General features: G+C 44.0%; 1 protein-coding gene across 7 annotated transcripts in view; it reads right to left on the reverse strand.

Moving 5' to 3' along the window:
• RAPGEF6 (Rap guanine nucleotide exchange factor 6) overlaps positions 1-13,841 on the reverse strand; it is a 123,542-nt gene that overhangs the window by 54,177 nt on the left and 55,524 nt on the right. Inside the window, exon 1 of one of the 7 annotated variants that reach the window (XM_054079424.1) lies at positions 9,009-9,940. The exons of the other annotated variants lie outside the window; for them this stretch is intronic. Coding sequence (XP_053935399.1) covers positions 9,009-9,062 — 54 coding nt within the window. The 5' untranslated portion in view covers positions 9,063-9,940. Of the gene's footprint in view, positions 1-9,008; positions 9,941-13,841 lie in introns of those variants that run through there. 7 annotated transcript variants of the gene reach the window in all.

The raw sequence follows: 13,841 nt of genomic DNA on the forward strand, positions 1-13,841 counted from the left end.
GGAGGCCCTGGCCCAGGGTGCCCAGAGCAGGGGTGGCTGCCCCATCCCTGGAGGGGTTCCAGGCCAGGTTGGATGGAACTGTATGGGCTTTAAGGTCTCTTCCAACCTAAATCATTCTATAATTCTATAACCAGAAGAACACATGCGGCAAAGGCACAGATCACATCAACTTACAAAATAGTCTTGAGAGACGGATGCAAGACTTACAAATAATCTTTCTCCAGGTATAAAAGAAGCTTTCCCATCATGTTTCACCTCGCAGTAAATGGCAAGTGTACTAAACATGTCCAGAAAATCCTGCAATGAGGGTGCAAACCAGTGGATGCAGCATCAGAAACCGAATTACTGAAGGAAGCACAGCCTGCACAATTCACTCATTGTACAGTGTCCAATACAAACTCAAATTAATGGAAAGAAAATGGGCAATAATGAAGCAAAAGTTCCTCCTCGCTCTTTATTTGATACTCCTTGATAGCGAAGGTTTTCATCAGTGTTCCTGGGTCCCTGCGTGGATATTCACAACCGATCGATCCAGTCCGGACACAGGAGAAGCACCAGCCTCCCAGGGAACAGGCTGTCCTCCAGGCTCGGTAAGCACATTTTCTGTCCTTGGTTTTACAGAATTGTCAGTAACCTTACACCTTATTTGCTTTACTCAAGTTCCCTGAAACGTTGCCAGCAAAAGTATTATTCAGGAACAACATGGGGTTGATTTCCCTAAGGACAAGCACGGTGCAGCCCCGCAGGGTCGGTGCATACGCACGGCTGCTGCGTCCCCACCAAACCCACCACACACTGCGACACCAACCCAACCACCACACCGGGACAGCCAGCTCTCAAACTCCAAGACTAACAATCCCAATTTTAAGGCACATATATTTATTATTTGGTTTATTGCTTGAGGTTTTCCATTAAGAGGTTTGCAGTGTTCTAATCTGGAACCCTCAGAGCATTAACTGTGATTCCACCTGGTAACCTCTGAGCTTGAGGAAATGCTCCCGCTCAGCCTCCATCAGACCCAAGTGGTTTAAGGGTAGCAATTTCTCTTTTTCAGATGATACAGGAAGTCTAGACTGTTAACCAGTTAACACAAGCATGCTTGCCTTTAGTTTACAAATTCAATTAAACAAAATAGCCAAACTAAAAAGACCACTTAGACAAAGAGCTGGTGAGGATCTCAGTCCTCTGACCCCTTTGTCAGCTCCCACCTGTCCTCTTCACATCCTTCCATTCTGTTCAGTTTTGCCCAGACCTCTTCCTTTTAATTCCATTTCCACTTCCAGCCTTCAGATCTCCCCTATTTTGGGGCAGCTGTGCTGGGAGCTTTCCTCTTTACTTAGCGATTCTTCGTACAATTCCCATACCTTCACAATTTCCTACAGACCAAACCCACCGCAGCAGAGGAAAGCTTCATCTGAGGAGCTTGAAGGTGAGATGCCTGAACTCCAGACGCTGCTGAGCACTCTTAATATTTATATCACACCACAAGCAGTCCTGGACCCGGGTGCAGGGATCCAGCAGCACGTCCAACCCGCGCAGGGCAGTGCCAGCTCTGCTGCCAGGCTCCTTTCCTTCCACCAGCGTTAGAGCTGCTGCAAACCAAGTAGCAGCTCTACATATCCAAGTAGCTTAAACACTCCACTCAAAGCCTCTACCACATTCAAAAGGGCCTACAGAGAAAAAAAGTCCTCCAAATCAGCATTTAACTGTCCTTGATCTGCATCAACTGTCACGGATCCACTGCCCAACCCTGCTCAGCTCAATAGCATTTGGATTTGTGTTGTACTCCAGAGGTTTCTCCTCCAGACCCCTTCCCAGTTTTCCAGCCAGTGTCACTTCACTTGGCCTCCGGCTTGAGCAAACTCAATTGTTTTGATGGTCTGTCTCACTGAGTGCCTGCAATTCCACCATCAGTTCATTCATTTTCACAACATAACTAATTTCTTTCATTAGCTCTCATTCTCCTTTCTACAGCTGACTGAAATGCCCGGCGATGCTTGGACAGCCAGGCAGTCTCATACCAAACAAACCTTTCTGTACTCCACTCTTTGCTCCCATCTACTCTATTCATTCCATCTAAAGAAAAGAAAAAGAAAAAAAAAAACAAACACGAAAACCACAAATCTCTCTGAGTTTAATTATTTAAATTATTTTCATCATCTCCCTCATCCTGCCAATAAAATAATATGAAACCACCAAAAGCATCTGGAGTTCTCTGCAGTTATTTTGCAGAATTTTCATCAGCCCCTTTTTCCCAAGGATTTCTATACATGAACTCTGGTTTATGTCCACCTTTTACATACAAGCCACATTTCTGCTCCGGTTTTGAAGTGTGTAAGTATAAAATACACTTAGAGCTGTGTTAATGGGAGAGGAGAAAGCTGCTCCTCCGAGAGGCACAAAGAGGCCACTTAGGTACCACAGAGAGGGTAAGATGAGCCCAGCCGAATTACCCATGCTGACATCACTCCTCAACTAACTTAATGCAAACAAACACATTTCCTCCTTAAAGAACCCAGATGCTCCACCACTGGCACAAAAGATTTCTTCAGATTTTTAAGAGCAGCAACAATATATTATTTTTTTTTGTTTATTTTAAAGCCAACTGATGGATCAAATATTTTCCCAACGGGTTCACATAAAATCCCATGATCTCCAATAACATGATGCTAAGAAAAGCAGTGCCGATCCAACTGAACAAACTTCAGATCATTTTCCTTCTTAAAACACGCAAAAGAGGGGCTTGCTGACCATATTAATTTCAAAACATGTCTTAATCCATTAGCTATGGTACGGACTTACTCCAGTTATTATTGGTACAAGAGACATGAGCCTCAAAGAAATAAGGATCAAGTTGATAACATCCACGACAGCCATGCAACGCCCCAAAAACTATCCTTGTAGCATTCCTAAAATAACCCTAGGCGTACAAAAAAGCCCCACACACCACCACCAAACAAAACACAACAAAAAAAAACCATCTAAAAGAATTAAAAATCCCCAGAGGCCGTTCTACGCCCCTCGCTGCCAAGAGCTTCTTGGTCTTCATGGTTCCTACAGCGTAGAAAATAAAATCCTCTCAAGCATCACGTTTCCTTAGTTACAATAAGGTGACGCGAGGACAGAATTTTAAACTAAATTCTGATGTTGCCTTAAACCACACATGTAATGCAATTTTAATTTGGTTTTCATATGTCTAAATTATAAATTACGGCTACGCCTTAACTCATGATAACGGCAAGCAGCTGACACGCAAGCCTCTCTGCTTCGGAGAAGAAGTGGGACTTAAGCTGTGAAAATTCACCTGTGGAAAATGTATTGGTATTGCTGAGCGCTCCATAATATTGGGAATATTCAAGATGGGACCATAAGCTGCATTTTTTTTTTTTACAACCATCAACTAATACAGATCAACTCTTCTCTGGTCTACCTACAAAACACCTCTGGTCTACCTTTAAAACACCAAGAATTGTGCTTTGTTATTATGAAAATATAACAGGAATGTTCAAAAAGACTCATTTTCAGTGGCAGATTTGAAATTTACCGTTTGCTCTTGCCGCTGAAAACTAATACATAGCAAGACTAAAAAGAGCCTTGTCTAAACAATTACAGTAGAAAATGAACTGTGACAGCGGCTCATGATGCTCCGCGTTCTGCAAGCAGCTGAAGTTTCCACAAGTCATTAACGCTCCGGCAACCACCGCCGTGTGGGGAGCGCGCATCCCGCAGCACTGCAGGGCACGTGAAATTCCAAACCTCCATCGAGTTCCATCTCAGCTGAATAATTTATAAACTCTGATATACACTGATTGGTAAAACACCAGAGTGACGATGGTCCCTCTTCACACATCCTCAGCCGCCTCAGCCTCCCCCATCACTGTGGTGGCACCAAGTGACCATCGGCTCCGGGGCCACATCCAGCCAGGCTGGGCAGCACCAGCACCACCTGGCAACACTCACCCTCTCAGCTAAGAGCACAGCGAGGCCCTCGGATCCCGTACATGCGAAAAAACAAAGGAGCACCAATCTTCCATCTACATTTTCTCTCTGTATTCATAAAGAAATGCATTCATGGAAGCGAGGAGCAAAACAGGGTGGAACCAAACTAGGCTGTAGCTGTAAGCAGAACTGTAACAAAGCAGGTTTAAAACAAACAAAGTCTGTGAGGAAATAAATGAACAGGTAGGTGTTTATTTGCATATTAAGAATCAATTTCCGATAAAAACAATACTGCAGGAAAAGGCTTTTTCTGTTAAGCAGTATGATGCGTACTTGCATTTAACCTCAACATAAAAGAAAATCCAGCCTTTCTAGAGTAAGTGGCCACACAGCTCTTGTTTTTATCTTACTAAACTATCAAACAAAAAGCAGATTTAAATAGTCTTACAGAAAGTATCCTGCGAATTGTTTTAAAAAAACAGAGCTAAACTTTTAACTAGGAAAAGAAATCAGCATTTGATGGTCCGAGTAGTTGGGGATCAGAGCACTGCGTAACCAAGCGGCTGTGCTCCTAAATCAGGTAAGATGGAGACACAAGGCAAATCCTGTTCCAGGGGATGGAGGGGGAAAAAGATGAGAAAATATGGAATAGGAGATGTCATAATCACCCCAAGGAGCTGGCTGAAACTCCAAAAACTCAGAAAAGAGGGCAACCAATGCAAAACAAAGTTAGCAGGAGGGAAAAGAACCATCAGGAATCAAAACCAAGGTGCTAGCAGAGCGATTGCCCGCTGCCTGTGCTGACAAACTCGCACACCTGGGCGATGAGCACCCACAGGTCCCACTTGGTGTGACGACACAGTGCTCTGCACCACAGAATGACGGGCTGGAAGCTACAGGCATGGACAGAGAAAGACTGGAGGGAGACACAAAGACAAGAGGAAGAGAAAGTTGTTGCCAAAACTGACTGAAAAAAGAAAGCAAAGAATCAGTTGCTCTGTGTGTCCTGAAAGCATTTACAATTCATACCACCAGGGCTATGTTCCACATAAGTTCATTAGCAAAGACAAGGATGACATCGAATCAAATCAAGGACACACTATCCAAGCTCTGTTTTTCTTCCGAGGAGCTGAAAATAATCTTTAATTGCATTAAGGTTTCAGCTCAAGATGTTTGAGATCGAACTGATGCTCCTTGGAACCAGAAGATGGTGTGACACTGATTTCCGTTAGGGATAACTAGAACTTGCATCACGCCCCTGTGATGCAGAAATAGGAACAGGACTGAAAAATGACGCCACGACTTCTGCTCTAACCCAAACACAAACTTTTACAGCAAATGCATCTTGTGATTATGCTTAGCATTATTAGATTTTATCTCAGCAGCAGAACACAAAGAACACAGAAGCCTAGAGAAAATAAATTACTGTCTACTATTGTAAGACAAGTTTAACACGCACCTGGGATCTTAAATGAAACCATTTTCCTTCAGGAACAAACATTTTAGAAGCTTAAATGTTAATTCAAAACCCCTTATTTTCTATAAAATGCACATTATCTCAAAACGCCTCCCTTTTTAAATATCCTCTACAGATACATTATCCAATCACTGTATTTTCCCCATCAGACCCTCCTGCTACACAAACAGGGGAACCGTATGCATTCTAGGCTCGTGAAATCCTTAGGACATGCAAAAAATTTCTATTACAGAAGAACCATATATATCCGTATCGTTAAGTTTAGGTCTCTCTTCCATAGTTACTTCATAATGCATTCATGTTTCAGAGCCTAATATGCCAAAGTGTGTTACAGACAATTTAACAGACACCGAGAAAGTTATAATAAGAATTACAGAGACGATCAGGATCTTGCTGAGATACATTTGAAATATTTAACTTTTTCGCCTTAAAATATTATGCTGATATCAGAGGAACTCAGTTTGATGTAAGCGGAACGCCTCTTGTCCTTGCAAGTACAACCAGTCAGTGGAAGCTGATCTCCACGAGACCGATGGGAAGTTCTCTACCTTCCTCCATCTTCCTCCAGAGTGGCGGTGGGACTGCTTTGACAACTGTTCAGCACGCTCCTTGCTGCTTATCACATCCACCCTGTTTCCTTAAGAGTGCCTGCATCCATTTATCTCCCCCCTACAGTCCATCACTCCAGAAAGTGCATGGTCCCCAGGGCAGAGACCATTTCTTCCACTGTGCTTGGGACATAGGACCCTGCCCCTGTCCTGGCACCTCCAGACACGGCTGATGGGAACACCCACCAACATCCTGCAGAGGAGAGGACTCTGTCTCTCTTGGACACATTCAGCGTCCTGAGAAATAGCACAGACCTCTCCCAGAGCCTGCATGGAGAGGCTCAGACAGCTCACCGTCAGGTGCACTGCAGAAATCCACCCCCCCGGTTCCCTCTCTCACTTTATCCCCCTTTTGGCAGCTCCTTATGCAGGAGAATAGATTGCATCGATTACTTTACAGATGGCTCCTCCGTCCCTTTTCCTTTCGGAAGACAGAAGCAACAGTGTCTCTGGGAGGTGGAGTGCATACAATGTGAATCGGTGCGGACACCTCCGATATTTAGGGAACGTCTTCCAGGAGGTGATGGAGCCCCTACAGCCAGCTTCTCTCGCTAACCTTCAGGAATGTCCTCCTTTAATTACCTTCATGAAAGCTCACCTTTCTGATTAGTCATATGCAACATGACTTCATTTTGCTCTGATTGAATAGATGTGTCATTCCACTGTCACCTTCAGAACAGCTATCGCTACAACTGAGTCAACAGCCCATTTTCAGACTATTGTCCTATATCAGTTTAAAAATCAACTAATTAAATTCTGGGACAGATATCTACATAAATCTAAGAAATTCTGAATTTTTATACTTGCTTTCTCAGTGATTAACCAGATGTTCATGGCTCTGTGGCAAGAAATTGTTCTAGTTTCAAAACAGTGTCATAAAATACTTGACATTTTCAAGTTAAAAGTTACAAACTTGCATATTTAAGATTCTCACATCAGTTCTTTGGCTATAATATGCATTATTATAAAATACCTGTCTTAGAAATAGATGTGGAGTGCAAAGAAAAAAACAAAATGGAACAAACTCAGATATAATTCAACTCATCCATGTGTTCAATCCTATGCACATTGCTCTTCAGAGTTGCAGAAGATACGTTTAAAAGTTTTGAGGGGCTTTGTGGGGTTTTGCAGAATGGGCTACAGGTGCTTTTTCTTTTAGTGGTTTTAAATATAAAGAACTTTGAGCTAAAGATTAGAATGTAAAACGAGTTCTTCAGTTTTCATCGGCCATTAAAAAAAAAAGAAAGGAAAAAAAAAAAAAATCAAACCTTTCCCTCCTCAGCATTTTACACCATTTCATTTATGATGAATCAATGAGGGAATAAATGGCTTGGCTGGTGGGGCAGCAGTCCGCTGGGAATCCTCCACAGAGCTGACACAGAGCACCAGAAACCTTTACCATATTTTAATACAATTAATTTACCCCCACCAAAGCCTTGTGTGAGCACGAGGTTTCTGTTCTGTGGTTCTTCACTTCAGCCCAAACCCTATGGGAAGAGCAACCCCAGCCAAAGCACCAACGTGACTAAGCATTCCCAGTTTTTAAGCACCATTCCACATTCATATCTCCTTAATAAGGGTGGTGCAGGCAAGCCAAGCTTAGGCAAACTCATCCTTTCACATCTAAAGTTGAAAGAGCAGGAAGGGAAGAAAGCAGAAGAGCTACACGTATGCCCGAGACGGGGATGATGACACAAGTGGGCCAGTGTTTGCCAGCAGGAACTTGAAGACAAGGAGCTGCAACTACCTGGTTGAGCACATGGAGCCTATCTGCCCTTCAGGACAAGGAGTACCCACAGCTCAGCTTCACCCGATGACGGGCTGGACCCAGCACATGGGAAAGAGCCAAAATTCAGCCCCAAGTATACCCGTGGATTCACACATTGATTTGGCAACTATGTACGGAACACAAAAACCCAGTGCTTTCGCCTCCATACGCCGCGAGCTTTCATTTCCACTTATCAGACAGGGAAACCCATCCTGCACAGGGACTCTCACACCCACTGGGCTTCTCCCTGTGCCTCTCCACCCCATCATCTCACACGGACTCTAAACTTTCCGGGACAGAAGTCAAGAGCAAAATCGTTGCTCCAAAGTCAATGCCGTCTCTCCTGATGGATTTTGCCCACTGCCTTCAAACCCTCCCAGCCTGCACACGCAAGAAAGTTGCACAGTCTTTATTCTAGCCCATATGAGCTGCAAGATAAATACAGAACTGTAATAAATAATAATGAATATATGCCTGGCGTCAGGTTTAGAAGGCAATTCCTGCATCTTAGGCGACTACTTCTTGGCAGTAGCATTAAAAAAAATACCAGCAACTCAGCTAAATTTCTGACCACACGCAGCAAATAAGGAGAGTCCGACAAATACTGTGTTTGTCAATTCCTTTAAAAGCTTTTATCTCAATAAGCAGGTTTCCTCGAACGTTCTAGATTTCATTACCTCCTTGAAAAGCAACCTTTCCCTCCCCAGTTTCACAAAAATATTGCATCTTCAGGCACACAAAATTATTTGTGTCCTTTAAAGCTAATTGTAATTACACAGTTCGGCTAAATAATTAAGCAATCCCACAACGCTGCACAAAGGAAACAAGCAGCACAGCTTCACACATCTTGAAAATTAGAACATCTGGGTTTGTATAGCAATATTGTCAAGTTAGCATTACATGCAAGCAGTCATAAAAATATTACATTTGAAGAATATTTGTTTCATGTATTACAGGCAAGTTTTACACATTTCATAAGCAAATGGTGGGTTTTATACTGCCTGTTAATTTATAAGCTATTCATCTATTAAACAAATTCCATGATTTCAAGGTGCCCCCCTTCCCGTTTAGAAATAATGCCCCAGGAACAGTCCGTGCCCAGCCCAGAGCCGAGCATCTCAGCCGAGCAGCACTCGGGGCTGCACAAGTGAACGCTGAACAGCAGCACGGCTGTTGATAACAGTCAGAAATGCAGCACAGACAAATTCGTACTTACTTTGGAGGCCCACGGCTGCAGACAGTTGGCATAACATCGAACAAGGAAAGCCATTTCTTAGGCTAGGGGGAAAAAAGTTTCCTTTCTTAAATAAAAGCCACAGAAGAAAAAAATAGTGCAAAATCCCCTCGGATTCTCTTTGAAAATCATAAACCAAAGCAGAAAATGTATATGTATGCAACTTCTCAGGCTTGAATTTCACACTGAATTCAGTTACAGCTTCCACTAGATCAGAATAGTTTTCAGTATTGCAGGGAGTTAGCAGCAGCAGCAATTCCTATAAAAATGTTCCACTTCTAACAAGCACGTAAATTCAAATCAAAATGTTTCCGAGCTCTTCAAACACAAATACCCATATGCTCCCCCAGGCGAGAGGCATGCACCCAAAAAGTGCTCTGAAAATCAAATTAATTCTGAAATGGATTAGAATTGCAGCTTAAAGCAACAATACATGAAAAGGTGAGATATGGATTCTTCAAATTCCTTTTTTTCTCTCTGCTAAAATGCATTTACGAGTGGCTTATCTTCGGGTCCACTTTTCAGAAACTTCACATTCATCTTGTGGCTGAAATTTTGCAAAGGTTCTTCAGCATCTCAGGCGATTCAGGAATCCCACACCCTGGATATTAAAGTTTCTTCGTTATACTCTTGTCCAGCATAACTGCAAAAATGGAATTAGTGTCCGGATTGTAGCTCCAGGATATCTAACAGGTTTGCACCATGTATTAAAAGCCTCCGCAATACAAACCCTTTTCTCCTTTGCACCCCCTCCTCCTCCTTTTTTTAACGCAGTTTACAACTCTGCAGTGTTGCTTAGTATTCTAATGCATCAGTCTGATCCCTCGGTTAATCCACGCCTAGCTTTTCCAATTAAAACATTTCTGTAATGCACAACCAAGCAGCACTTCCATGGCTACAGCAAGGCTGAGTGCCGGAGTCCTAATTCCTACTATCTTTGCTTGCTTCTCAGCAGCTCCCTCAGGAGAAGCTCCCATCGATTGGATGCTCCGCAGCAAGATGAAATATCTAATAAGGAGGAAAGAGAGTGGGAGGGGAACCGAGCTAAAAGGATGACATCACCTGTATAGAAAGCCTTTAGAAACTGCATTAGATCAATTGGCTACTGTATCTGCAGATGCAGCCAACAGAGCATCTTTATTGACCTAATACAAACACACATATCAGTACAACTGCTCAGCAAAACACCCCTGCTCCACATTATATCTTAGATTATTTTATAATGCATATGTTGTAACTCTGAGTATTTTTAAAAATATCTTTTTTTTTTTTATTTAGTTCATCTCATGTATCTACTAACACTTCCAATAGCATTTGGGTGGATTATTGCTCAATTTTTGCATCCAAATTCAGAAATAAATAAAAGAAATACCTGCATCCACACGTGTGCACACACACAGAGAGAATCAGTTCACAATACAGTAATTTCTGCTTTTATGTATGCATGGTGCACAGAGCCTGAAGATTCTTATCTCATCCCATACACACAATCAGTAGATTTACAACTAGGATGAGAAGTAAATTTCTTATTGAAAGGGGATGTTTATAATTCTTATAATTTAATGTTTTTGAAACCATGTTAAAAGTTTCAGAGGGTGGGGGATTTTCCCCCCCCTCAATCAAGACCAATTCTGTTTATAACCAAAATTGCCTTAATTCTGCAGGAGTCAATTTAGATTTTATGATTTCTTTTTGCAGCTAAAACCTGAAATACTTGCAAGCAGCTTCATCTCTTGGACGGCAGCCCAGCCTGCCGGAGAGCTGCTCGGAGGAAGCACCTACGAGATCCCCCACCTTTGAGCTGGGACTGTCACGACACTTTTAATTCCTAGAAGGCAAATGACTTCTGCTACCATGAAAGATGGGATGAAAGCATGGAAAAGCACGGGAGAGGGACAGAGGGTGCCGGCTCTGCTAAAGCCGTTATTCAGTATTCTGGATCACTTACTTCATCTGCAAGAAGGGGCACTCACTGTTTCCGTTCTCCTCTCTTTGGAAAGAATTTTCATCGCCATGTATCTCATTATTCCCAGTTTGCATTATGTTCAAGGGTGATTCTCCAAAGCCAATGCAGCCCGTGGTGGCCACACCTCCTGTACAGAAGAGGAGCTTCCAAGAGTGGCCTGGGGGTACTGAGGGCCAAAAATCCCTTATTTTGTTGTTTGCTTATTCTTGAATCAGGCAATTTGAGGCAATCCGCAGGCAGCTCTTTCACCTACAGTGCCAAGGGGCATCTGGGAGAAGATTCTTGCATTTTGGAAATCTAGTTACACCAACAGGACAGCCCACGCCACCTCAAACCAACAGCTCTTTCCAGCAGTCATCCAGAAGTCGAGGTCTTCCTGGCATATAAACCCACATTACAACCCAAGTTGCACCTTAACTAAGAAAAAATCTTCCCCTAATGCCTTCCAAAACTGTCTTAAACGAAAAGAAATTGGCACCAATCTCTGCATTTACTTAACCTCTAGCAGACAATGAAAACAATCATATGCAACCAGGCTTCATAAATATTACTGGATTTAATTTGTATTCAAACATAAAGGAAAAGACAAACTTCATTCCTGCGCTTGCAAAATTCGCAAACCGAGGCTCTATTTGATTTTTAAAAGCCAAAAGAATTGTAGATAATGACTTCAGATTTCAAATGCATCACACCAGCAATAGAGGGCTGCTTCCTTTACTGCTCCTTCAATATGGAACAATAGGCTGGATACGTCAGCTTCACCTTACACACAACTGTACTGCATCTTTCCTAATAATGCACAAATTCGTACTCAGAAGCACCTTAGCCACCAAATACAACGCCCCACGGATAAATCCTGAGCAGCAACGAACAGCCAGACACTTCTATGCAGCGTTACCTGTCTTACAGTTATCACCATCACAATTTATACCAGAGGAGAAAAGAAAACCCGCCCAGCTGGAGGAAACCTCTCCCTGCCTGCGCACACACCGATAGCAGACAAACTCCCTCCCTCGGCTACCGGGGAAGATATCCATCTCCCAACCGCATTTCCAACCCGCCGCATTGTGCCCGAAATCCGATCCACTAAAGATTTTGGCGTGGATGCCGTATTTTACAACTACTGTAAACACGAGCTCAATAATGGGAACAAAATCCTATTTCCTTCTAGTTTTGCCTTTAAGTGCGGATGACATCATCGCCCTGCCCGTCCCGCCAATGAGCGCGGCGGCAGCGGGGCTCCCGGGGGGCTGCAGCCAGCTCCGCACAGCCCGGAGCGGGGGGAAAACCTGACCCACTTCCACGCCCCAGCGCCGAGGGCAGCCCCCCACTCACAACTGCTTGGGTTGGAGGCTTTAACGCCTGCATTTCTGCAGCTCCCTGCGGCACGCCAGGCTGCGAGTTGCTAGAAATCGGCTGGTTAACGGCAAATCTCAAAACTAGAGCAGCTCGGAGATGAAATAAAATCCGAATCAAAGGCTGCTCCATAGCAATTGTATTCAAAATACTTGTGGAGAGCTGCAGCACCAGGCAGAACGACAAACAGGAAATTGACGGTCTTATTTTAAGCCAGATTCCAAGTTTTCAAAGCATCTTAAAGAAAACAGCTCTTTGGTCTGCAATCTCTGAATTAAAGGTGGTCTTTGTTTCTTAACACCGATTTATTTCCATGCTGGGAACATCACTCCATACACTTCTATGCATCGTTCCATTTCTCCTCCCATGATGCAATGTGAATCCTCCTGCCTGTTAAATAAATCTGCCTGTTCTAATTGTCTAACATGAAGAAGTCACTGAAAAATGGGAAGTTTTTAAAAGGAGAGCAAGGCTGTCCATAATTTAAACGCACATTTAGTTAAGCAGGATTAGAGCCTTCCCTTCTCTAAGGGCAGCACGAACTGAAGTTGGGCAGCAGCAGAAAGCACTCCCAGCTGACAGCGGACGGCCCCGCCAGCAGCACGACTCTTTCCCGATCAATCAGAGCAAGAAAAGTCCACTGCGTGGCACCACCAGGGAGGATGAGCGCTGGTCTCAAAGCCATCATGGCACTGGCTGAAAAGACAGAAGCCACCGGCGTGCCAGTGAGCTGAGGGGCCTGGGTCCGAGGGCTGGGCTTGCGGGCTGCTGTCCTTTTGTCCTCCGAGCCAGGCGATCGCTGGACCTGCCACGGGGCTCAGTAAAAGCAGGGACCTTCATTCGCTCCCCACCTTTCACGCGCAGTACCCAAGGTAGCAACATCCTGACACCAAGCCCGCGGCGGGGGCCACGGAAGAGGACCAGCTGCTTGGAAAGCAATCTGTCACTTCACACGCTCGGGCAGAGATGTTTCAGGCTAAAATAATTCATTTTAATGCAGTTTTGTGAGTGGGAATTGCCAAACACAGCGGCATAATGCATAAATATTTTAGCACTGAGGGCACCTGCATCAAGAGGTTATTTCAGTGTATTTGAGGACTTCAGATCTTTTTGGAGAGGCAGATGACGGGGCACATGGGGTGCAGGTCTGCTGAGCCAGCTGCAGTGCTGGATGCAGCCCCTGCTACAGCGGCACAGCGTGTTCGGTTCAGTGTCACTGGCAGGCTGCTCTGGTTTCTCCCCGCCATTTAACTTCATCTTAAATGTATCATTGTGCTTTCTGGGCAAGGTTAGACCCTCATCGGGGCTTCTCAGGAATTCCTGCTTAAAGGAAAAAAAGAACAAAACAATACTGCTCTCCACCCTGTTCCTGACCCTTTTAGGACACAGGGACAGCAGCACTGCAAGCTCCCATTCTCCTTCAGGGTGACATTACGTGCTGCATCCGCATCCTTCTGTGCATCGCCTTCCACGGTAGCACTTACTAACAGGCT

This window comes from Cuculus canorus, chromosome 14 (assembly GCF_017976375.1).
Source record: "Cuculus canorus isolate bCucCan1 chromosome 14, bCucCan1.pri, whole genome shotgun sequence".
NCBI lineage: Eukaryota > Metazoa > Chordata > Aves > Cuculiformes > Cuculidae > Cuculus > Cuculus canorus.